We start from the raw sequence: 20,838 nt of genomic DNA on the forward strand, positions 1-20,838 counted from the left end.
TAGGGTCATTATCACCATAAAGTGCCTTTGAGACATCGACATTTTCAATATAACCACATAGTTGTTTTTGTATTAATTAGACCGTAGGCTGTAAGAAATTAATATTGGTCAAGCTCACTTTTTACAAACAATCTACAAGCAGAAAAACTGCAAACAAACCTCAAATTGTGTCAACCCTGTCATGGACAAATTCAAAGTATGATTACATTGCAGTGTGATTTTAAAATGTTTATTTTCAGAAAGTCATGTGTTCCTTTACCAACCCAAACTTATAGATTATAAATTTATAACCGATATAGTCCATTTATAATAATAGACAAAACATTGATTTCCTAATAAAGTTGACTTTTAATCAATATTAACTGGCCCTTATTGGTTAATTAAGAAATCACACAAGATATTTTGCTAAGGTTATGAATAATCATAAAAGTTGAACATGATGGTGGAAAACAAGATAACATGTTTTTGTTATATTTATTTCTTTGATTTGAATGCGCAAACTTCAGTTCCCTCTTCTATTTGTCTTGGTTCCTTTTAACTTTATCTTATTGTTTGTAAATATTGTAAATAATGTGGGAGCAATAAATCTTTTGCTGTGCTAATTTGTTGTTTGGTGTTTTCTCTTGCCATTCTTAAACATCAGTTTATGCTTTGGTCATCTTTATGTTACTCCTTTTAATACCCTAGATAAATTGCCATCAAGGATCGTAACAAACAAGAAAAATTATTCATCCTAAAACATGAAATGTTATAGAAACCAATTTTTTTTTCTTAAGCATCAACATATTGTTAAAACACCAACTTATATATTTTTTTTATATTTCTTGAAAATAATGCTTTAATGAATGATTTGCCCGCTAGAACCTTATAATCCCAAGCTGAAAATGACTTTTCAGAATGAGGTTCTATCTGCATTTACTGTTTTTTTTTACTTTTAATTTTTTTTTGTTCCAATTTGCACATTTAAGAGAACTTTGATAATTTACATTTAGAGAACCCTTTATCTGTCATGTTAATGTATGAAAGAGAACTGATACACACATATTGTTTGCTTATATGGCTTGCAAAAACTTTGAAGCTCAATATCTCAAAATCATTCAAAACGCAGATAGAACCTTATAATTCTAAGGTGACTATTTGCTCTTTATATCAGAAATAGGCTATAATGTTTAAGCGGGCCTAAATGCATCTGCCAAATATCCTACTCAGTGATGCTGAACTGTTTGCCTTCTTTAAGACTTTCTGTTGTATCAATTAGGCTACAACTGCATGAAATGATATAAAAGAGAAGTGCGTTTTGGTAATGTGCACTGAGACGTGTGATGCGCACAGAAATCTGTGCTCTATTTCGATTTAGCTTCTCTTTCATCTAATGCAACTTGAATGGTTTAAAACTAAAAACTATTACAATTGAATATTTTTATCACAATGGTAAAGAAACCTGGCTTGCAAAAACGTTTTAAAGCTCACAGGAACATTGTATGTATAGTGCTTTCTCAATTATGAAAGCATCTCTAAAAAGTTGTTGTTATCTGATGTGGGGCCAGAGTAGGCCATGTGATTTTAATTTTATTTATTTATTTTTTTAATAAATTTGCAACAATTTCAAAAATATATATTTTTCACATTGTCATTATGGGGTATTGTGTGTAGAATTTGAGGAAATAAACATATTTAATTTATTCTGGAATAAGGCTGTAACATAAAAAAAATGTGGGAAAGTTAAATCGCTATGAAAACTTTCCGGGTGCACTGTACATCAAAACTTTCAGTTCTTTACAGAGCATTAGAAAAGGTTGTATTTATTAAACTGCAGTCTTTTTTAAATCTACATGGGTTTCAAGAAGTGTTCCAGTCTGCACAGCAAATTCATTTGTGTTCATGGGTGCATTTAAAATAGAGAAAAATCAGGTAAGGTACACAGCAAATTCATTGGTGTTAAATTTCAAGTGTTGTGGTAATTCAGAGTAAAGTGTTAAAATTCTAGAGTTAGATAAAGGTAAAATAACCCTCTCGGCGTTAGAAGCTGATTTGCCTCCTTGTCATTCAGAGTAACATGTATCTACCTTTGTAGAAAACCCCTGTTTTTAAGAAACTAATCAGAGTGTCTGATCTCGCCACACCCTCATTCACCTGGCCCTTAAATTAGTCAATTAGTTTAGTCAAAATAGTCAATTAGTTTAGTCCACTAGACAGAGTGAATGACCACAAATAAGTGAATTCAGACAGCTGCTGTTGAACACCTGCTGTTAACAAGCACAATCACTGAAGGAATAAGAAATTGAAGGAAGAAATAAAACTACAGACACAGCCTCACACCAAACCAACTGCATTAAAACAGAGGATTAAACAACTCCATTAAATAATAGTATAAGCAGCTTCGCTGATTTTCTGTAAGAATATTTGACAATGAACAGAGGTTTATATTTTTTTATTAAAAATATTTCATTTGACCTCACCATCATGGAGATCAGAGGCTGCTTATTTGAGCTCTTGAAGCTTTACTCTTATATCCTAAAGTTTCTCTGACAGTTATAACTGTGTTTCTTAAACTCATCAGTTATAGCTAGAAAGATCAAGAGAAACTGTACTGTTTATGCTTAATTGTTATAGATAAAGTTTCAGGTACCTAAGTTGATTCAAAAAAATATGCAAATATAATTGTATTAAACAGCATTGGACAATACTACTGGCAGTTTGCTGCTCTTCATAGAAGATTCAACAAACAATTAGGATGCAATTAATAATTAGAGTGTCATGCACTAAACAGTCAAGCTCTTTATGACACACAGGCATCAAGAATCAGGATATGAACCTCAACCGTGGTTGCTAAAAAAAAGAAGCTGCATAGTTCATGCCACAATGCATGCTGGGTGCCAGCATAGTAGAAAGCTCCCAGCATGCATTGCAGCATGAATAAATTATGCAGCTTTATGTTCTTACAATCTCTTTCTTTTCCTTTATTTTGTGTTGTTTTTGGGAGGTGATATTTCAGTAGTGTTTTTTTAATTGATTTTTATTTTTTCGTTTCTCACCATCATTGAGATTCAAAGACTAATTGTTGATGTCTGGGTGTTTTTCAGTTCTGCTGTAGATCAAACATTCTTATTGTAAATCGTGTTTTTAAACCTGTTATAAAGTCATTAATTATTGGAGCTTCTGTGGTTACATTATGTATTTTATTCATTCCTCACACATAATTAATATGATACTGAATTATAAAACAAGCATGAAAGGATGGCTATGTTATCATTAATAATCTCTTCAGACTGACACTTAATTTTCTTTTGGCTTTCCATGCTATATGTATAACTAGTGTAATTAACACTAACTATAGCAGTCAAAAAAAAGACATTTACAGTAAGAAGTTGAAGAACCTGACTAAAGCAGACTCTGTCCTTCATCATGGTGACTTCAAATGAACAACAGAAATTTTATTAAGAGCTTTTGTTCACATGACAGAAATTAAGTCACTGGTCAGTAATAGGTGAAGCTCCATGATAAGTTGTTTATTTGATGAGGTTTTTTTTTAAAGATGTTGAAAAATAAAATTTTTTATTGTGTAATTTGTTTTATTTTTATTGATTATTATTTTATTTAGAGTTTTTTTTTTCTCAGTTGATTTCATCTTTGGTTTTAGTTTGTGTTTTTCTGTCCTTCAGTGATTCTGCTGTTAACAGTTGTTCATCAACAATTCTCAATCCTCCTTTAATTAGACACTTAATTGTCTCATTAACTTCATCACTGTCTGAGTGTTCAGCCCTCAGTAGTGAGGACACTAGTTAGGATTTTGCTCTGGAATTTAAGGCTTAAGTGTGTTCGAATGAAACATACAGACTATGGGATGTGTTTTTAACAGAAATATTCTGGAAACTGAATTTACGAATCTAAAATGTTAAAAACAGCATATTACTGGCAACCACTGCTGCCAGTATTTTGACATACATTTAACAGATATTTTACACAATAAGAGTTTGCTAATTAACACTCTGGGTGTTAAAAATTTTAACACTTTCAAAAATGTTATTTTAACACTTATAGTGGTTCCCATATAAACACTGAGGGAGTGTTAATTTTAACTCTAAGGTAGTTAAATCTACCAAATCTAAAATTTGCAATGTGAGTTCGATAAAAAATACAGACTGTTGAATGTGTTTTTAACAGAAATATTCTGTAAACTGAATTTATAAATGTTAAAAACAGCAGATTACTGGAAACCACAGCTGCTGGTATTTTTCCGTAAAATCTAAAAATGAAAAAAAAAAAAAGAAAAACAGCTAAACAGTTTTTGTGTTCCCATTGTGGAGGATAATAGCGTCTCTGTTCAAGTCCAAGATGAACTGAGAGTAGTTGATGTTATGCTGCATCTTCTTTTGTTTAAAGGTAACTGTGAAGTTATTAATGCAGTCAAAATCTGTTTGCTAATTGCAATCACACATGAAAACATTATTGCATCTAAAGACTTTACATTTTTGTGCACTAAGCTATAATTTTGTAAACTGAACATTGTGTTAGTTTATGAAATATGGTTATTTTTTGTAAATTTATACAGTTATTTAAAACTTCCATGTTTTTCACAGAAAGATTCTGGCAACCACAGCTGCTGGTATTTTTTCGGAAATTTAACAGATATTTTACACAATAAGTGTTTGTTAATTAACACTCTCTTGGTGTTGACAATGTTAACACTTTCAAAAGTGTTATTTTTAACACTTATAGTGGTTCCCATATAAACTCTGAGGGAGTGTTAATTTTAACTCTAAGGTAGTTAAATCTACTATCTAAAATTTGCTGTGTGGTTGTGGCAGTAATGCACCTTCCAAGTTGAGTTCCTGACAGGCAATAAATCAGGAAGAAGAAGAAAGGGAAGAAGAACTGAAAGAGTCAAAGAGCTCAGATTGTGTTTCTTCTGGACAAGAGTGTCTGCACTTTTGCATGTAAGTTTGATACTTCTACCATTACGCTTATTTGTGGAAATGATGAAGGGATTTTAAACATGTAAGTGTGATTTGATTTAAATGTTTGTCTGATGCTGATGCTCAAACACTGTCTCAAAGCCTCAAACACTGTTTAATCATGGTGTAAAAACATGGTAATTTCAACACTGTGTCTGAACACTTTATTTCTTAATGTTATGAATCTGTTTTTAATCATTAATATCATGTTCACTCCATAAATCAGCACAAAATAACTTGAAATCAACATTTATGAAATTGAAAGAAAAGTTCAACCAGCCCTAACAGTTAAACAGGAAGAAAAACTGCTGATGTTCCTTAAAATGTATTTAACTCTTTAATGTATGTAGACATTTTTACTACCAACTGACAAACTAAATATATAAATGAGTAATTGGCTTAACCTGATCTTATCTTAATAAACTACATATCATACATCAAATGTGAAATATGAGGTGTCAGAGTTCTGTATAGATCCGTGTAACGCTTTGCAGTGCTTTGTTTAATTCACACGGTCAAAATTAAACAAATGAAAAATGCATCTCAAACTTTCATTTTCCATTTTTTCTGAGTACTTCAACAACGGATAATTGTCACTCGGTTTAATTTTCAATTCTACAAGTTTGTGTTGTTGCATTTGAATCTGATCTCAGAACAAACTTTAAATAATGACACATTATTGTGATTTTCCATTTTACTTTTCTGCTCTCGTAGTCGGGCCATACCATTGCAGTTGGAAGGGTATGGACTTCTGGATTAGTGCGCAAACCAGCAGATACCATAGTAAAATAACACACTGTCGTGTTATTTTTAAGATTCAAGCTTTTGCATTGATTTTGTGTGTAATCTACTCGCGCAAATACTTAATTCATGCTGATAGTGTAAATCCAGCATAAGACCAGTCACCAGCAGAAAAAGAATCAATCTGACAATGAAATATGATGACATTTCTAATCTGTCACTCATACACACATAACATGTAGCAGGGTGTCCGCGGGGTCTTAAAAAGTATTGAAAGTTAATCAATTTAGAGGAATTTAAGTGCCTTAAAAGTACTATATATGCTATTTTGCAAGGTATTACGTTTTGTATAATTTTGAATGATGTAATGGATGGTTGTATGGGAGTGACTGAACTTAATCTGCGAATATTAAGATGTATTTTATGAGATAGATAAAATAATCCTGCTGCTGTTTTCACTCTTCTCTGCTTTGTTTAGAGTGTTTGTGATGGATGTTTTTCACTAAACTCATGATGTACAGCTTCCTTTAGAAACGAAAGTGATAGTGCTGAGTTGTTGTGTCTCCATTTTAAACATAATCCATCATTTACAACGCAGAACAGCTTTAAATCTTTAATGTCTTGACAAAACATGTAAGGTTTAATAAACTGAATGAATGATTATATTTTAATCCTAGTCAAATAGAGGATGGCTGTGATTCTTCATTTGTTTACTAGCGATGAACATAGAGGTAAAGTTGGTTATATTCACACATTCGTTCATTTAGAAGTCTCTATATTGTTTACCATGTTACTTTGAATATTCGATCTGAATTAGCATGCAAGTGTGACTTGAAAACAACATTAACACTGTCAATTTGACTGTGAACAATGTTGTACTTTGATAGTCATTGGCTGCTAATATGAATTCACTATTTAGAGTTTAGAAATAATACTTTTTATGAAATTATATTATTAAGGTGAAAGTCTGAATGTGTGAATATAAAACCAACTTTACCTCTATGCGATTGACTTCTGGATTTCAGTGATTTGAGTGTCTCAGCTGCTGATCTTTGAATTATGAAGGCTGAATTATGAAGGCTGATCAATGACTTAAGTCTCTATATTGTTTACCATGTTACTTTAAATATTCGATCGGAATTAGCATGCAAGTATGACTTGAAAACAGCATTAACACTGTTTATTTCACTGTGAACAATGTTGTACTTTGATAGTCATTGAGTGCTAATATGATTTCGCTATTTAGAGTTTGCAAATAATACTTTTATGAAATTATATTATTAAGGGGAAAGTCTGAATGTGCGATTATGAAACCAACTTTACCTCTATACTGGAGATTTGTTATTGTTCTTCACCTTCTTCTAGGGTTTCTGCTGGAGATCAAACTCTTCAGATCCATGATGGAGAACAAATACACTTCTAGAGATCAGGATTTGTTTACAGGATGCAGGTATTAAACCTACACTTGACATTCTATATGATTATTTTTTACAAGATATTATATTTACTCTCTGTTAGTTGTGCTTTTAATCGATCAGAATATTTAACACACACAAGTTTTTCTACAATAGTTATGAAAAGTTTCATTAAGTGCTGTTTAAACAGTGTTTTAAAGCGTCACGAAACACCAAAACACATTTTTTGAGCTGTTGACAGTCGTATATGTGTCCCACACTGCTAAAAACACTATTAGGACACCTATATTTCACTAAAAAGTGTAAATTGGTTGTTTTTGCGTTATTTCAAGCAAATTCGTACTTCCTGTTTGAAACGAACTTTTGAAGCTGCGTCACGGTCATGACATAATAGCGTTGTATTCCAGCGTGCAGACTGGGCGTCTGTGCCAGAGTGAGTCTTATTACGTCTTACAGTGTGATGCATTAATGCATGAGTAAGGCTTGGGTCAAACCAATCAGCGCGCTCTATTGTGCAACTTCATTAATATTCATTAGTGTCACCGTGTTTACACCACAGAGACGCCACGTTGTGTTGGCAAAACAAGTGTGAAGTGTTGCTTTTATAGTTTGCTGCCATTAAGTTTCGTTTTCATTTTCTCTCTGTGAGAGCTTATCTGGATCACGTGTGGATTAACAGGGTACGCGACGCTCGACAACAATAACTTACGTGTCTAAGGAGGAACATTGTTTACCTGAGAGCTGTTCTCATCTGCAAACGCTGAGATCCGGATTCGCTTGTAGTCTTTTCTTCATAAAGACGCGGCTCTAGTTGCTGGTGATTGTCCTGTCTCTACAGATTTGGTGAGCGACCAGTGCTCTTTGTTTATTCAGTTTGTTCGTATCGAATTAAGTTAACTATTGCACTGAGTGCAAACATGTAAGCACCGCATTTTGTGACCCGAATAACACACGCGGCTTTCTGACACTACCTGCCGTGAGCATCTAAGTTTCCGGGAAATGCGGAGGGTTTTTTTCTCTCATTCGCTGTGCGGTATCAAACATTGCATGAAAAATACACGCTTAGAGCAGATCCTCGATTCAAATATCTTGTTTGTCGCGAGGGGCATGAATGAATTCCCTGAATGAAAGAGCCAAACTGCAGTTAAAGTCCACCATTTAATAATTTGGCAAATAATTCGACTACAGATGTCCATGTAGGTTAAACACCATCACTTTCTACTGTGTGTATTTTGACTGAAACTCGCGTGTGCCCAAATAGTCACTTTCACACCATCCCACTTTAGTTCCTCCGACACTCCCCCCTAAACAGAGCTGGACACGCCCACTTTTTTGACTTTTTCCAAAGTAGAGGTGTGAAAACACCCTGCTGAAACGAGGGGTTTCATGGCCCTTTAATGATGAAACGTTGAGTAAATCTGCTGTGTTGACCCCAGTGTGTGCAGCGCTTAACTTTAATCTTCTCTGTTTTAGTTTAGTTCATCAGAAGAGAGCAGAAGCAGAGCCCAGCTGTGTGTCTATGAAGAGTGACTGGTCTATGGAGCAACCAATAAAATTTAAGAGTGGAAACACAGGACCTGCTGTCAGGTAGATCAACTCTTTAATATCTGCAACTGATGAGTATTTTCATAATAAATGAATCAGGTAATTAGTTTTGTGGATCTGTTGGGTTTCAGATGTTAGATGTTGTATCTGAGCTCTGCAGGATAGTGCTTGAAGATCTCCACTTTACACTTCAGGCCACAATTGATGGTGTTAACAAACCAATGAGCGCTTTATTAATAGTTAGTGAGGTAGAAGGTGGATTTAGGTTTTGGGTAGGGTTGGGGATACACAATAAGATCATACTGTATGACTACTAATGAGCAGTTCATATGTTCACATTACACAGATAATAAGCCGGTAGTTAATAGTGTGAATTGTGAGCTAAACTAAAGTGTTCCCGATCTCCTGCCATAAAGGGCTTTTCCTGCACACTTTCCCCTGCTGTTTCTGTGCTGTACTGATCAGCCATTCCTCTGATCTGAGTCTGTTTTCACTGAAGCACAGTCTTCATCATGTTGTGTTGGCCTCATAGATGCTGCTGATCAACACATTTCGTTTCTAGAATTGATATTTCTCGAGTTGTCCTGCTCATTCAGTCATGATAGATGATGGTAAATGAACTTGTCTTGCTGTCCTCAAAGTCTGGACTGGAGCTCTGCAGACAAACCCCCAATGAGTGACCTTCTGAAGACTGAGTGATGAGGAGGAGGATAAGGGGAGCTGCTGGAGGCGGGAATAACAGTCAGCTGACACAGTGCAGTTTATACTGCTGCTTTTATAGTCATGTGATGATGATTGACACGCCTGCATGATTAAGCTCCTCCCACACCTACACTGTGGACTTCATTCAGTGATTTGATGATTAGTTTCAGCTCTAATCTGCTCTAATAGTGCTGCATTTCTGTTGGGCTTTCTCTACTAGAAATGAGCCTTGATTTGTGTTTGCTGATATTTTCCACATTCAGACAGTTTCTGTTCAAATATAAAGGAAATTAATTTAAGTGTTTTTGTAAATGAAGAATGATTAATATCAGGTTTGTGCAGTGTGTGCAGCGCTCAACTTTAATCTTCTCTGTTTTAGCTCACTTAAGAGAAAGAGAGCAGAAGCAGAGTCCAGCTGTGTGTCTATGAAAAGTGACACATCTATGGATATACCAATGCAGATTAAGAATGAAAACGCACGACCTGCTGTCAGGTAGATCATCTCTACACACACATGATTACACTGCAGCATTTATATGATCCTGTGTTTCTAGAAGATCAGACATTAACAAGTATTATATTTACAGGAGACTTTAAAACTAAATGTCCACACACTCACATCTGACCATTAGTGAAGTACTGAAGCAGCAATAAGTGACTAAAGTATTAATACTTAAACTGTTAGAGTTAGTAGAGTGAGTTTACAGGCTTTTACAATAGTCAGCAAAGGGTTTGTGATAAAAAGAAAGATTTTAGACAAGATTCTGTGAGACAAACACACCACACAGGGTTCAAGGCTAAGGATTTTTTCCAGTGGCCTGATTGGGTCAGTGGTTCAGATTTGTACTTGCCCTGACAAAATGTTCACTGGCCCCACCCAATAAAGAAAAAAAAATAGCTATTTCTTAGTGTCCAAAGCCAAACATAATTGTACACTCACACTTTGTTCAGCATAACTTTTCTTTAAATACAACTGACAATTTAAAAATTATTTGTTTACAATTGATGAAACTAAACTTGAAAAAAATCGACATGTATATTATAAGCAAAAATGTGCACTTTAATTTTGACACCCACAGACATCGTCACCAAACAAATCAGAGCGGTCAGACTTTCTCATACATGGCCTCATTTCAGTTGTCAAATTTTGTAAAAATCTGTCTATTGAATTAATCAATCTATATAAAAATGTGGGCTAGAATTTTGCATTATAGGCTTATATTATAGAGAGAAATAATAGATGAAGCGTTGTTATGCCAAGAATTGCACCCCTGCCGTAAAGTGCACAGCCTCTGAAATGTGCATATATTACCTTAAATTGATTTGAAAATAATAATAATAAAGTTATGACACCTAATGACAGTGACTGAGGTGAGCTCCATGAATGTAACCCTCACAGACGATATGTTTAATTAAATAAATAAATTAGTAGATTTAATTTAAATACACTTGTTCAAAAGGCTTCTGGAACATTCTCTTGCTGACTGATACGCAAGTGCATCGTCACTTTAATGGGCGGGACTTAGAGAAGGAAGAGAAGCAGGTGTGCAGAGCAGACAAAGAGCCCGAACTGAAATGGCTACAAAGTCAAAGTTGTCTGCTTATCTGCTCACGTTGCATGCAGATTAACACAACCGATGATGTATATAGTTGTGCGTGCACAGAAAGTAAGTGTATTTGGTTTTGTTGATGTAAATGTCTCCTTATTTTAGATCGCGGGTGAAATGCGCCATAGCGCCATAACGCAATAGCGTCTAATGGCCGATTTTGGAGTTGTAACTGATAATAGTTGATAATTAAGCTTGTTTTTATATGCAGTATACCTATTGCACTTAATGTTAATACTTTACATGTACAAATGTAATCGTTTCGTTGAGTTATTTACTACATATACATGTTGATTATTATTTCATTGGAAAATGTGCCTCAGCCACGTTTAGCGATCTATTGGCGCCCTCTTGAGGACAGTTAGGGAACAACTGCTCTAAATGTTTCCATTCATATGGTGCGGTTACTGCAATTTGTATTCATGTTTTATAATTATAAGTATTGTTATTTGATGTTCTAATTGTTATTTATATAATCGCTTATGTGAGATTATTTTTGTATTGTTTCAGAAAACCACAACTTATCATCAGTAAATGTTCAACTGAGAAATGGAGTCTGAGTGAATTTCTTTGAATAGATGACAGTAAACAGTTCTGACCGACTGTCTGCAGGGATTCAGATACACCCGAATCAGTGTTAAATTAAAACCTCAGTTACAAAGTGGTCCTTCGAGCCGGAGGCTGAATAACTGCAGAAATGTCATCCCGTTCACAGCAAGAGCCTCCAGCTGTTCGCCCCAGAAGACATATAAAGCGTCCTGCATATCTAGCAGACTTCCAAGTACGTATGACTGGATCTGAGAGGGGATGCCAGCAACTTACATATTCAAGTGATGAAGAAGTTAATGCAGTATATGCTCCATTGTCTGCTGAACGTGAGTCTCATGCCTCCACACCTATAAGTCAGCGTTCACCAACCAGTGATCTGGTGCTACAGGATGAATGGCAAAGTACACAGGGAGTGTTACAGAGAGAAGAAGATGAACAGTATCATCAGTCGCAGCAGTCAGCCTGGGAGAAGTTGCAACGAGAGAATGATGAGCTTCGTAGCTGCATCCGACAAATGCCAGAGATTTTAAGTGTATTAAAGGGTCTTAAAGAGGAAAATAATGTAATGAAACGAGAGATCCAGCAGCTAGCCTCAAACGTAGCCATTCAGCATAAGCCAGTCGCTCGGTTACCAGCTCCTCGCCCTGACGTACCAGAAACAGTTCATAGCCAGCCTCTGTCCCCCACACAAAGCAGCGATTTCCCTCAGTACCCCTCTGGGCAGATTAAGCAGATAACAGAGCAGATGAGAGATTGCACTGTCTCACCTATACCAGTAGAGCAGCCCCAAGCACTGCCAAGGTATCGTACCCCTAATCCAAGACTAGCTCCTCATCTTCAGCCTCATCCACATAGTGAACCCATCCACTACTATGAGCCCAGAGAGAATTATCCCTCACACTCAGACCAACGAGAATCCTACAATATGCAGCGTTCAAGGATTGTGCCTCCATCTGCAGTGCCATACTCTCAAGAGAGAACATACCGAGGACCTAAGCCTTCTATTCCGTTCTTATCAACATCGGATCCACGAGAGTTTTCAAGGTTGCGCATGGCTTTAGAGAATCTCCTACCCAGTGATGCATCTGAACGTTTCCGATATCAAATCCTCACAGATCATCTACAGTTAGAGGAGGCATTGCTAGTAGCAGACTCTTATTGCAACTCAACACACCCTTATACGGACACTATGCAAGCTCTCATCAACATGTATGGTCAGCCACACAAGCTGGTCCTGCAGAACATCGCTGAGGTTATGGATGGCCCCAATATCAGAACTGGAGATGTTGAAGCTTTCAAGCTGTTTGCGCTTCGAGTGCGTTCTCTGGTGAGCATGCTAGAACAGCTGGGTCCTGAAGGTAATGTTGAATTGGACTGTGGGTCACATGTTTCAAGACTGCAAAGCAAACTCCCTCATGAGCTGAGAACTAGCTTCAAGAGATATATACACCCTATGAGAGTAGCTATACCAACCCTCATCGATTTCTCTAACTGGCTAGAGTATGAGCTACAAGTTCAGGATGATGGCGTCAAAACTTCAGGTTTCACACCAGGCCCCAGCAACAAGAAAAGGCTGGAGTATCGTAATCCTAAGGCTGTCAGGAAACCCACAACCATCCTGCTAGGCACAGAGAAACCCATGAGTGGGAGAATAAGCCAACCACAAGCCTCAGAGGTGACACCTAAATCTGCCAGGTTTAAAGGACGGTTAAGTGCATATTGCCCCTACTGTGACAATACCAATCACTTCTTGAATGGGTGTGCTAATTTCAAAGACCTTACCAAAGAGCAGAAAGAGTCCTGGATTCGGAAAAACAATCGATGTTGGTGTTGCGGACGCAGCCATCATGCCTCGAAATGCACCCTGAAATCCCCCTGTAAGACTTGCAACAGGAGACACCTATGCATATTGCATGATGTTAATGAACGGACTGTAGATTCCACTGAAACAGCTACGAAAGAGAACTCCTGTCTAGTTAACACCACCAAGGATGTCCTGTATGTTGATCGCCCAGTTTATAGCCGTAAAGTACTTCTGAAGGTGAGCAAAGTCATCATTACCAATGGAGACAAATCTATTGAGGCATATGCTGTTTTGGACGACGGGTCGGAGAGGACCATCCTGCTCCATACTGCAGCACAGGAATTAAATCTGAAAGGGCAGCCAGAGGACCTAATACTGCGGACGGTGAGGCAGGACCAACAGGTTCTTCACGGGGCGGCAGTCTCATTCACAGTGTCCCCTGTCAGTAACAAACACAAAAAATTCTCCATTCAAGGTGCCTTTACAGCAGAAAGACTTGGACTGGCAGAACAATCTCACCCCGTTGCTTCCCTCCAAAAGAGGTACTGCCATTTAGCAGGGCTACCCTTGCAGCAAATAGACAGAGTACAGCCTGTACTGCTCATTGGCTCAGATTGTCCACACTTGGTGACCCCAATTGAGCCAGTTCGTCTAGGCCCTCCAGGTGGACCCGCTGCTGTACGAACTCGACTAGGCTGGACACTACAAGGCCCAACACACGAGATTAAGCATGGCCGCAATACTCACCAATGCCTCTTCACCGCTATACCTCATAATGCTGAACTGTTTGCCCAAGTAGAAAGGCTATGGCAGATGGACGTAATCCCATACCGCAATGAGAAAGTAGTGACTCGGTCAAAACTTGATCACGAGGCCATCCGACTCCTACAAGAGAAAACTGTAAGAGTTAATGTGGATGGAATTATGCGATATGCAACACCACTGCTGCGTGTACAACATATGCCGACTCTGCACATGCCTAAAGAAGCTGTACTGCCACAGCTCAGAAGCATTGAACGTAAGCTGATGAAAACACCTGATCAGGCATGTGCTTACAAAGCTGAAATTGAGAGACTCAAGAATGCTGGTTATGTGGAGAAACTACAACCAGGTGAAGCTGAGAAATCACAAGAATCATGGTACATCCCTCACCATATGGTCACCCACAATGGCAAGAATCGTGTTGTGTACAATTGCTCATTTCAGTATGAGGGACAAAATTTGAATAAGCTGCTACTACCAGGTCCCACTTTGAGCCCCACCTTGCTAGCAGTGTTACTACGTTTCCGAGAACACTCAACAGCTCTGAGTAGCGACATACGAGGGATGTTTCATCAGGTGAGGCTGCTCCCGGAAGACAAATCCTTGCTTCGGTTCTTGTGGAGAGACATTGCTGTAGATCAAGCCCCAGAAGTGTACGAGTGGCAGGTACTTCCCTTTGGGACTACATGCAGTCCCTGCTGTGCCACATTTGCTCTCCAAAAACACGTACAAGACCACAGTCAACCCGGAGATCAGGTGAGGGAAGTGATCGAAAAGTCATTCTATGTTGACAACTGTCTTTACAGTCTCCCCTCCAAAGATGGAGCCAAAGATCTTGTTGATCAGCTTTGTGCCCTATTGAATGAAGGAGGCTTTGAACTGCGTCAGTGGGCCAGCAATTGTCCAACAGTAGTCACTCACCTTCCCTGTGATATAAGATCGAATAACTGTGAGCTCTGGCTTAGTCAGGGACTGCAAGATACCCAAGAATCTACCCTGGGACTGCTCTGGCGCTGTCAGTCAGACACTTTGCACTACAAGCACAGGGAAGTGAACTGTACTAAAGTAACCATGCGCAGCATTTATTCTATCCTGGCCAGCCAATACGATCCCCTTGGCTATATTATCCCCTACACCACAAGAGCGAAAATACTAGTGCAGCGTCTATGGGATAAAAAGCGTGATTGGGACGATCCACAACTGCCTGAAGATCTGCTCAGTTTATGGAATTCATGGGAGAAGGAGTTGTGTGAGCTAGACAAGATAACACTGCCAAGATGCTACTCCAGTCCAGACATGGATGTACCAACTAGCAGACGAGATGTACATGTATTCTGTGACGCGTCGGAGAAGGCTTATGGGTCTGTGGCCTATTTGAGGACAGAAAGCACAGAAGGACAGGTTGAAGTTGCCTTTCTAGCAGCCAGGTCACGTGTTGCTCCCCGAAAGCAACAGTCTATACCTCGCCTTGAACTGTGTGCAGCTCTAAGTGGTGCCCAGCTCTCCAAGGTCTTAGTCACAGAGCTCACATTACCCATCTGTTCCTTAACCCTCTGGTCAGACTCCACGACTGTACTTACCTGGTTATTGTCAAGTTCTTGTCGTTACAAGGTGTTTGTGGGAACACGAATAGCGGAAATTCAAGAACTCACAGCTTCTGCAAGCTGGCGATACATACGATCAGAGGACAATCCTGCGGATAGTATCACAAGAGGAAAAAAGCTGTGTGACCTAGTCAAATGTAACCAGTGGAATCAAGGCCCCTCATTTCTTAAGCTGCCTGTAGAGACTTGGCCAGAGCAGCCATCCTTGCCTGCTGAAGAGCAGCAGCACGAACTAAGGCCAGCTGTGTTTTGTGGAGCAATTACAGTCACACCCTTGCCAAATCCACAGCAGTATGAGACAATGACTGAGTTCATAAAAGCGTGTAATCAGCAGCTATACGGGGCGGCCAACATTACATGTGCTGATGAACAAAGAAAACTGGAACAACTTGTTCTTTGTCAAATCCAATCTGAATCCTTCCCTACCGAGATGGCCCAACTAAAGTCCGGGAAACCAGTATCAGGTACAAGCCGATTGGCTTCTCTCTCTCCCGAACTTGACCCTACCACTGGTCTCATTCGGGTAGGTGGCCGTTTGAGACATCGCACAGAAGCAGAGCTGGACTGTACTCACCCCATAGTCCTTGACTCCCACCATCCTGTAACTAAACTCATTATTAAGGATTATGATGAGAAGCTACATCACCCTGGATCAGAACGAGTGTTCGCAGAGATGAGGAGAACATATTGGGTGTTACGAGGACGTGAAGCAGTTCGGAGACATCAGCATCAATGTGCAGAGTGTCGTAGATGGAAAGGGAAACCAGAAGTTCCCCTGATGGCAGACTTGCCACTTGCAAGACAACAGCTCTTTAAACCTGCCTTCTTCTCAACAGGGATGGATTGCTTTGGACCTTACCTGATTAAGATTGGACGGAGAAATGAGAAGAGGTGGGGCATAATATTCAAGTGCCTCACGACCAGGGCAGTGTATATAGATCTGTTGGCCAGTATAGATTCTGATTCATTCCTAATGGCCTTAAGACGTTTTATCGCTCGACGAGGAAAGCCATACGAGTTACTAAGTGATCAAGGCACTAACTTCAAAGGTGGAGAACGAGAGTTGAAGGAATCTCTTGGCGCCTTGCACAGCGAGCTCCAAAGTCATCTTGCCTCCCAACAAATTAAGTTTGTCTTCAATCCACCGGGAGCACCCCACTTCGGGGGATGCTGGGAGAGAGAAATACGTTCAATTAAAGCTGCTCTCCAAGTTACATTAGGGGCACAGACTGTGACGGAGGAAGTTTTAAGAACAGTCTTAACTGAAATTGAAGGGATACTTAACTCAAAACCGCTCAGCTACACATCATCAGACATTTCTGATGTAGATCCAATCACTCCCAACTGCTTCCTCATTGGCCGCAGAGATGCCTCACTGCCCCAGGTGGTGTATCAGGACTCAGGAGTGATTAGCCGACGCCGTTGGAGACACAGCCAGCTGTTAGCAGACCACTTCTGGAGGCATTTTATTAAGTACTACCTGCCCAATCTCCAAGTTCGGCAGAAATGGAAAGCAGAAAAGGAAAACCTGCAGGTTGACGAGGTAGTGATGATTGTCGATCCTCAGCTCCCTCGAGCTCTATGGCCAGTGGGGAAAATCGAGCAAGTACACCCAGGAGCAGATGACAGAGTAAGATCAGCCACTGTACAAGTTGGAAGGAAAACATATACCCGACCCGTAGCACGTTTAGTTAAGCTGCCAACCCTTGTTGAAGATTGATCCACTTTAAGGAAAGGACCTTTTGTAAATGTGCGAATTCAATTATTGAATTCGGGGGCGGCTGTTCAAAAGGCTTCTGGAACATTCTCTTGCTGACTGATACGCAAGTGCATCGTCACTTTAATGGGCGGGACTTAGAGAAGGAAGAGAAGCAGGTGTGCAGAGCAGACAAAGAGCCCGAACTGAAATCGCTACAAAGTCAAAGTTGTCTGCTTATCTGCTCACGTTGCATGCAGATTAACACAACCGATGATGTATATAGTTGTGCGTGCACAGAAAGTAAGTGTATTTGGTTTTGTTGATGTAAATGTCTCCTTATTTTAGATCGCGGGTGAAATGCGCCATAGCGCCATAACGCAATAGCGTCTAATGGCCGATTTTGGAGTTGTAACTGATAATAGTTGATAATTAAGCTTGTTTTTATATGCAGTATACCTATTGCACTTAATGTTAATACTTTACATGTACAAATGTAATCGTTTCGTTGAGTTATTTACTACATATACATGTTGATTATTATTTCATTGGAAAATGTGCCTCAGCCACGTTTAGCGATCTATTGGCGCCCTCTTGAGGACAGTTAGGGAACAACTGCTCTAAATGTTTCCATTCATATGGTGCGGTTACTGCAATTTGTATTCATGTTTTATAATTATAAGTATTGTTATTTGATGTTCTAATTGTTATTTATATAATCGCTTATGTGAGATTATTTTTGTATTGTTTCAGAAAACCACAACTTATCATCAGTAAATGTTCAACTGAGAAATGGAGTCTGAGTGAATTTCTTTGAATAGATGACAGTAAACAGTTCTGACCGACTGTCTGCAGGGATTCAGATACACCCGAATCAGTGTTAAATTAAAACCTCAGTTACAACACTGATTAGATTAATTAAAGTGAATTGTTTAATGTGTGGTTTAGTTGAAAATGCCTAAGTTTAGAAACAGGCTCATTACATCAGTCTATAGTACAGTCAATATTTAGTATTTTTCATTTATTTGTAAACCTACTTCTAAAATGAAGCCTGTTCTTGCTGATCTGGGACCGTTTCTGTATTTCTGTAGTTTGGTTCTGGATTAAATCTGTGTATTGTGTCTCTGCTGGTTCAGAGAAAACACACATGGCTCGTTGGTTCTTTGTGTTGTTGTTGTTCCTGCAGTGTGGATAGAGATGATCAGACTGGAGACCTGCAGCAGGATTCACTCCAACCAGAACATGATGAACTTCAGAGAGTCAAAGAGCAGCACAAAACCAGCATGAAGAACAAGTATGAGAGATTATTTGAGGGAATCAACCATGGAGAGACTCAAACCCTCCTGAACAGGATCTACACACAGCTCTACATCATAGAAGGAGAGAGTGAAGGAGTGAATGAAGAACATGAGGTTTTACAGATGGAGAAAAGAGCCAGAACAAAACCCTCACAACACACTCCAGTCTACTGCAATGACATCTTTAAAGCCTCAGCTGGAGCAGGACATGAGGAGCAGATCAAGAAGGAGAAAGCCCAGATCAAGACTGTTCTCACTAAAGGCATCGCTGGAATCGGGAAAACCGTCTCTGTGCAGAAGTTCATCCTGGACTGGGCCGATGGAAAAGACCATCAGGATGTAGATTTCATGTTTGTGCTTCCATTTCGAGAGCTGAACTTGATCAGAGATCATCAGTACAGTCTTCACAGACTTCTGCTGGACTTTCATCCTGAACTTGAAGATCTGGAGCCCAAGATTTATGAGCAGTGTAGAGTTGTGTTCATCTTTGATGGTCTGGATGAAAGCAGAATCACACTCAACTTTTCAGATGAGGAGAAAGTTTGTGCTGTGACTGAATCTTCATCAGTGGCTGTGTTGATGTGGAGCCTCCTGAAAGGAGATCTGCTTCCCTCTGCTCTCATCTGGATCACCTCCAGACCAGCAGCAGCCCATCAGATCCCCTCCAGATACATCAACCGTCTGACAGAAATTCAGGGATTCACTGAGCCTCAGAAGGAGGAATATTTCAGGAAGAGAATCAGCGACGAGCATCAAGCCAGCAGAGTCATCTCCCACATCAGAAGAGCAAGAAGCCTCCAGATCATGTGCCACATACCCGTCTTCAGCTGGATCTCCTCCACTGTGCTTCAGAAGCTCCTGGAAGAAGATGTGAGGGCAGAAATCCCTAAAACTCTGACTGAGATGTACATCCACTTCCTGCTGATTCAGATCGACACGAGGAAGCAGAAGTATGAAGAGAGGGATCCAAAGAATTTGCAGGGAGATCCAGAGAAACTGCAGTCCAACAGGGGAGTGATCAACACACTTACAGTGGCTTTCAGACAGCTAAAGTTCAAAGTGAGGAAGCAGAAGTATGAAGAGAGAGATCCAAAGAATCTGCAGTCCAACAGAGGAGTGATCCTCAAACTTGCTGAAGTGGCTTTCAGACAGCTGATGAAGGGCAATGTGATGTTCTATGAGGAGGACCTGATTGAGAGCGGCATAGACGTCACTGACGCCTCGGTGTATTCTGGGATCTGCACTGAGATCTTCAAGGAGGAATCTGTGATTCATCAGAGGAAAGTCTACAGCTTCATCCATCTCAGCTTTCAGGAGTTTCTGGCTGCTTTCTTTGTGTTTTACTGCCATTTAACAGAGAACAGAGAACCGCTGAGGGTGATTTATGAGATAGAATATTCAAATAATCAACATCTACAGGCCAGCTCTGAGAAGTCTCTGTATGATCTGCTCAGTTCAGCAGTATATAAAGCTGTCATGAGTAGTAATGGTCATCTGGATCTGTTTCTGCGGTTCCTGCTGGGCGTCTCACTGGAGTCCAATCAGAGACTCTTCCAGGATCTGCTGACACACACAGAGGAGAGCTCAGAGAACATCAGGAGAATCACACAGAACATTAAAGACATGATCAAGAGAGATAACCCTCTCTCAGCTGAAAGATCCATCAATCTGTTCCTCTGTCTGCTGGAGGTGAAAGATCAGACTCTGGCCAGAGAGATTCAGGAGTTTGTGAAATCAGACAAACACTCAGGGCTGAAACTCTCTCCTGCTCACTGCTCAACAATCTCCTACATGATTGAGATGTCAGAGGAGCCGCTGGATGAGTTAGACTTTAATAAATTCAACACATCAGCTGAGGGAAGACGGAGACTGATAGCAGCTGTGAGAAACTGCAGAAGAGCTCTGTGAGTATTCATTGATTGATCACAGAAGACACACATCAGTCTGCACTGAAGACTCAGATCAGTTTAGTGAATCACTGCCCTGCTTTAACAGAAAATCTTTAGCTGGCCATATCGTCCCCCTGTGAGATCGCTGATACACCATATTACTGCATGGAGACACAGCGGCAGTGTTCTGTTTCCTTATTTGCTCATTTATTTCATCATTTCTAAACGTATTTAACAAACTTTTCTTGACTTTTTACTCACACAAACAACA

The 20,838-nt window shown here is 39.3% G+C and overlaps 1 protein-coding gene across 3 annotated transcripts in view; it reads left to right on the forward strand.

The window, feature by feature from the left end:
* Nucleotides 1–495: 495 nt before the first annotated feature.
* The window catches only part of LOC108183454 (protein NLRC3), a 43,486-nt gene continuing 23,143 nt past the window's right edge, over nucleotides 496–20,838 (forward strand). The window contains exons 1-6 of one of the 3 annotated variants that reach the window (XM_088650058.1): nucleotides 496–4,937; nucleotides 7,062–7,146; nucleotides 8,585–8,698; nucleotides 9,738–9,851; nucleotides 18,567–19,642; nucleotides 19,754–20,582. In XM_088650058.1, coding sequence (XP_088506184.1) covers nucleotides 7,094–7,146; nucleotides 8,585–8,698; nucleotides 9,738–9,851; nucleotides 18,567–19,642; nucleotides 19,754–20,582 — 2,186 coding nt within the window. In that variant the 5' untranslated portion in view covers nucleotides 496–4,937; nucleotides 7,062–7,093. Of the gene's footprint in view, nucleotides 4,938–7,061; nucleotides 7,147–8,584; nucleotides 8,699–9,737; nucleotides 9,852–10,871; nucleotides 17,684–18,133; nucleotides 18,174–18,566; nucleotides 20,583–20,838 lie in introns of those variants that run through there. The other 2 variants (XM_088650057.1, XR_015942523.1) reach the window with 2 other exon arrangements.

This window comes from Danio rerio, chromosome 4 (genome assembly GCF_052040795.2).
Source record: "Danio rerio strain M-AB ecotype USA chromosome 4, GRCz13ab, whole genome shotgun sequence".
Lineage (NCBI taxonomy): Eukaryota > Metazoa > Chordata > Actinopteri > Cypriniformes > Danionidae > Danio > Danio rerio.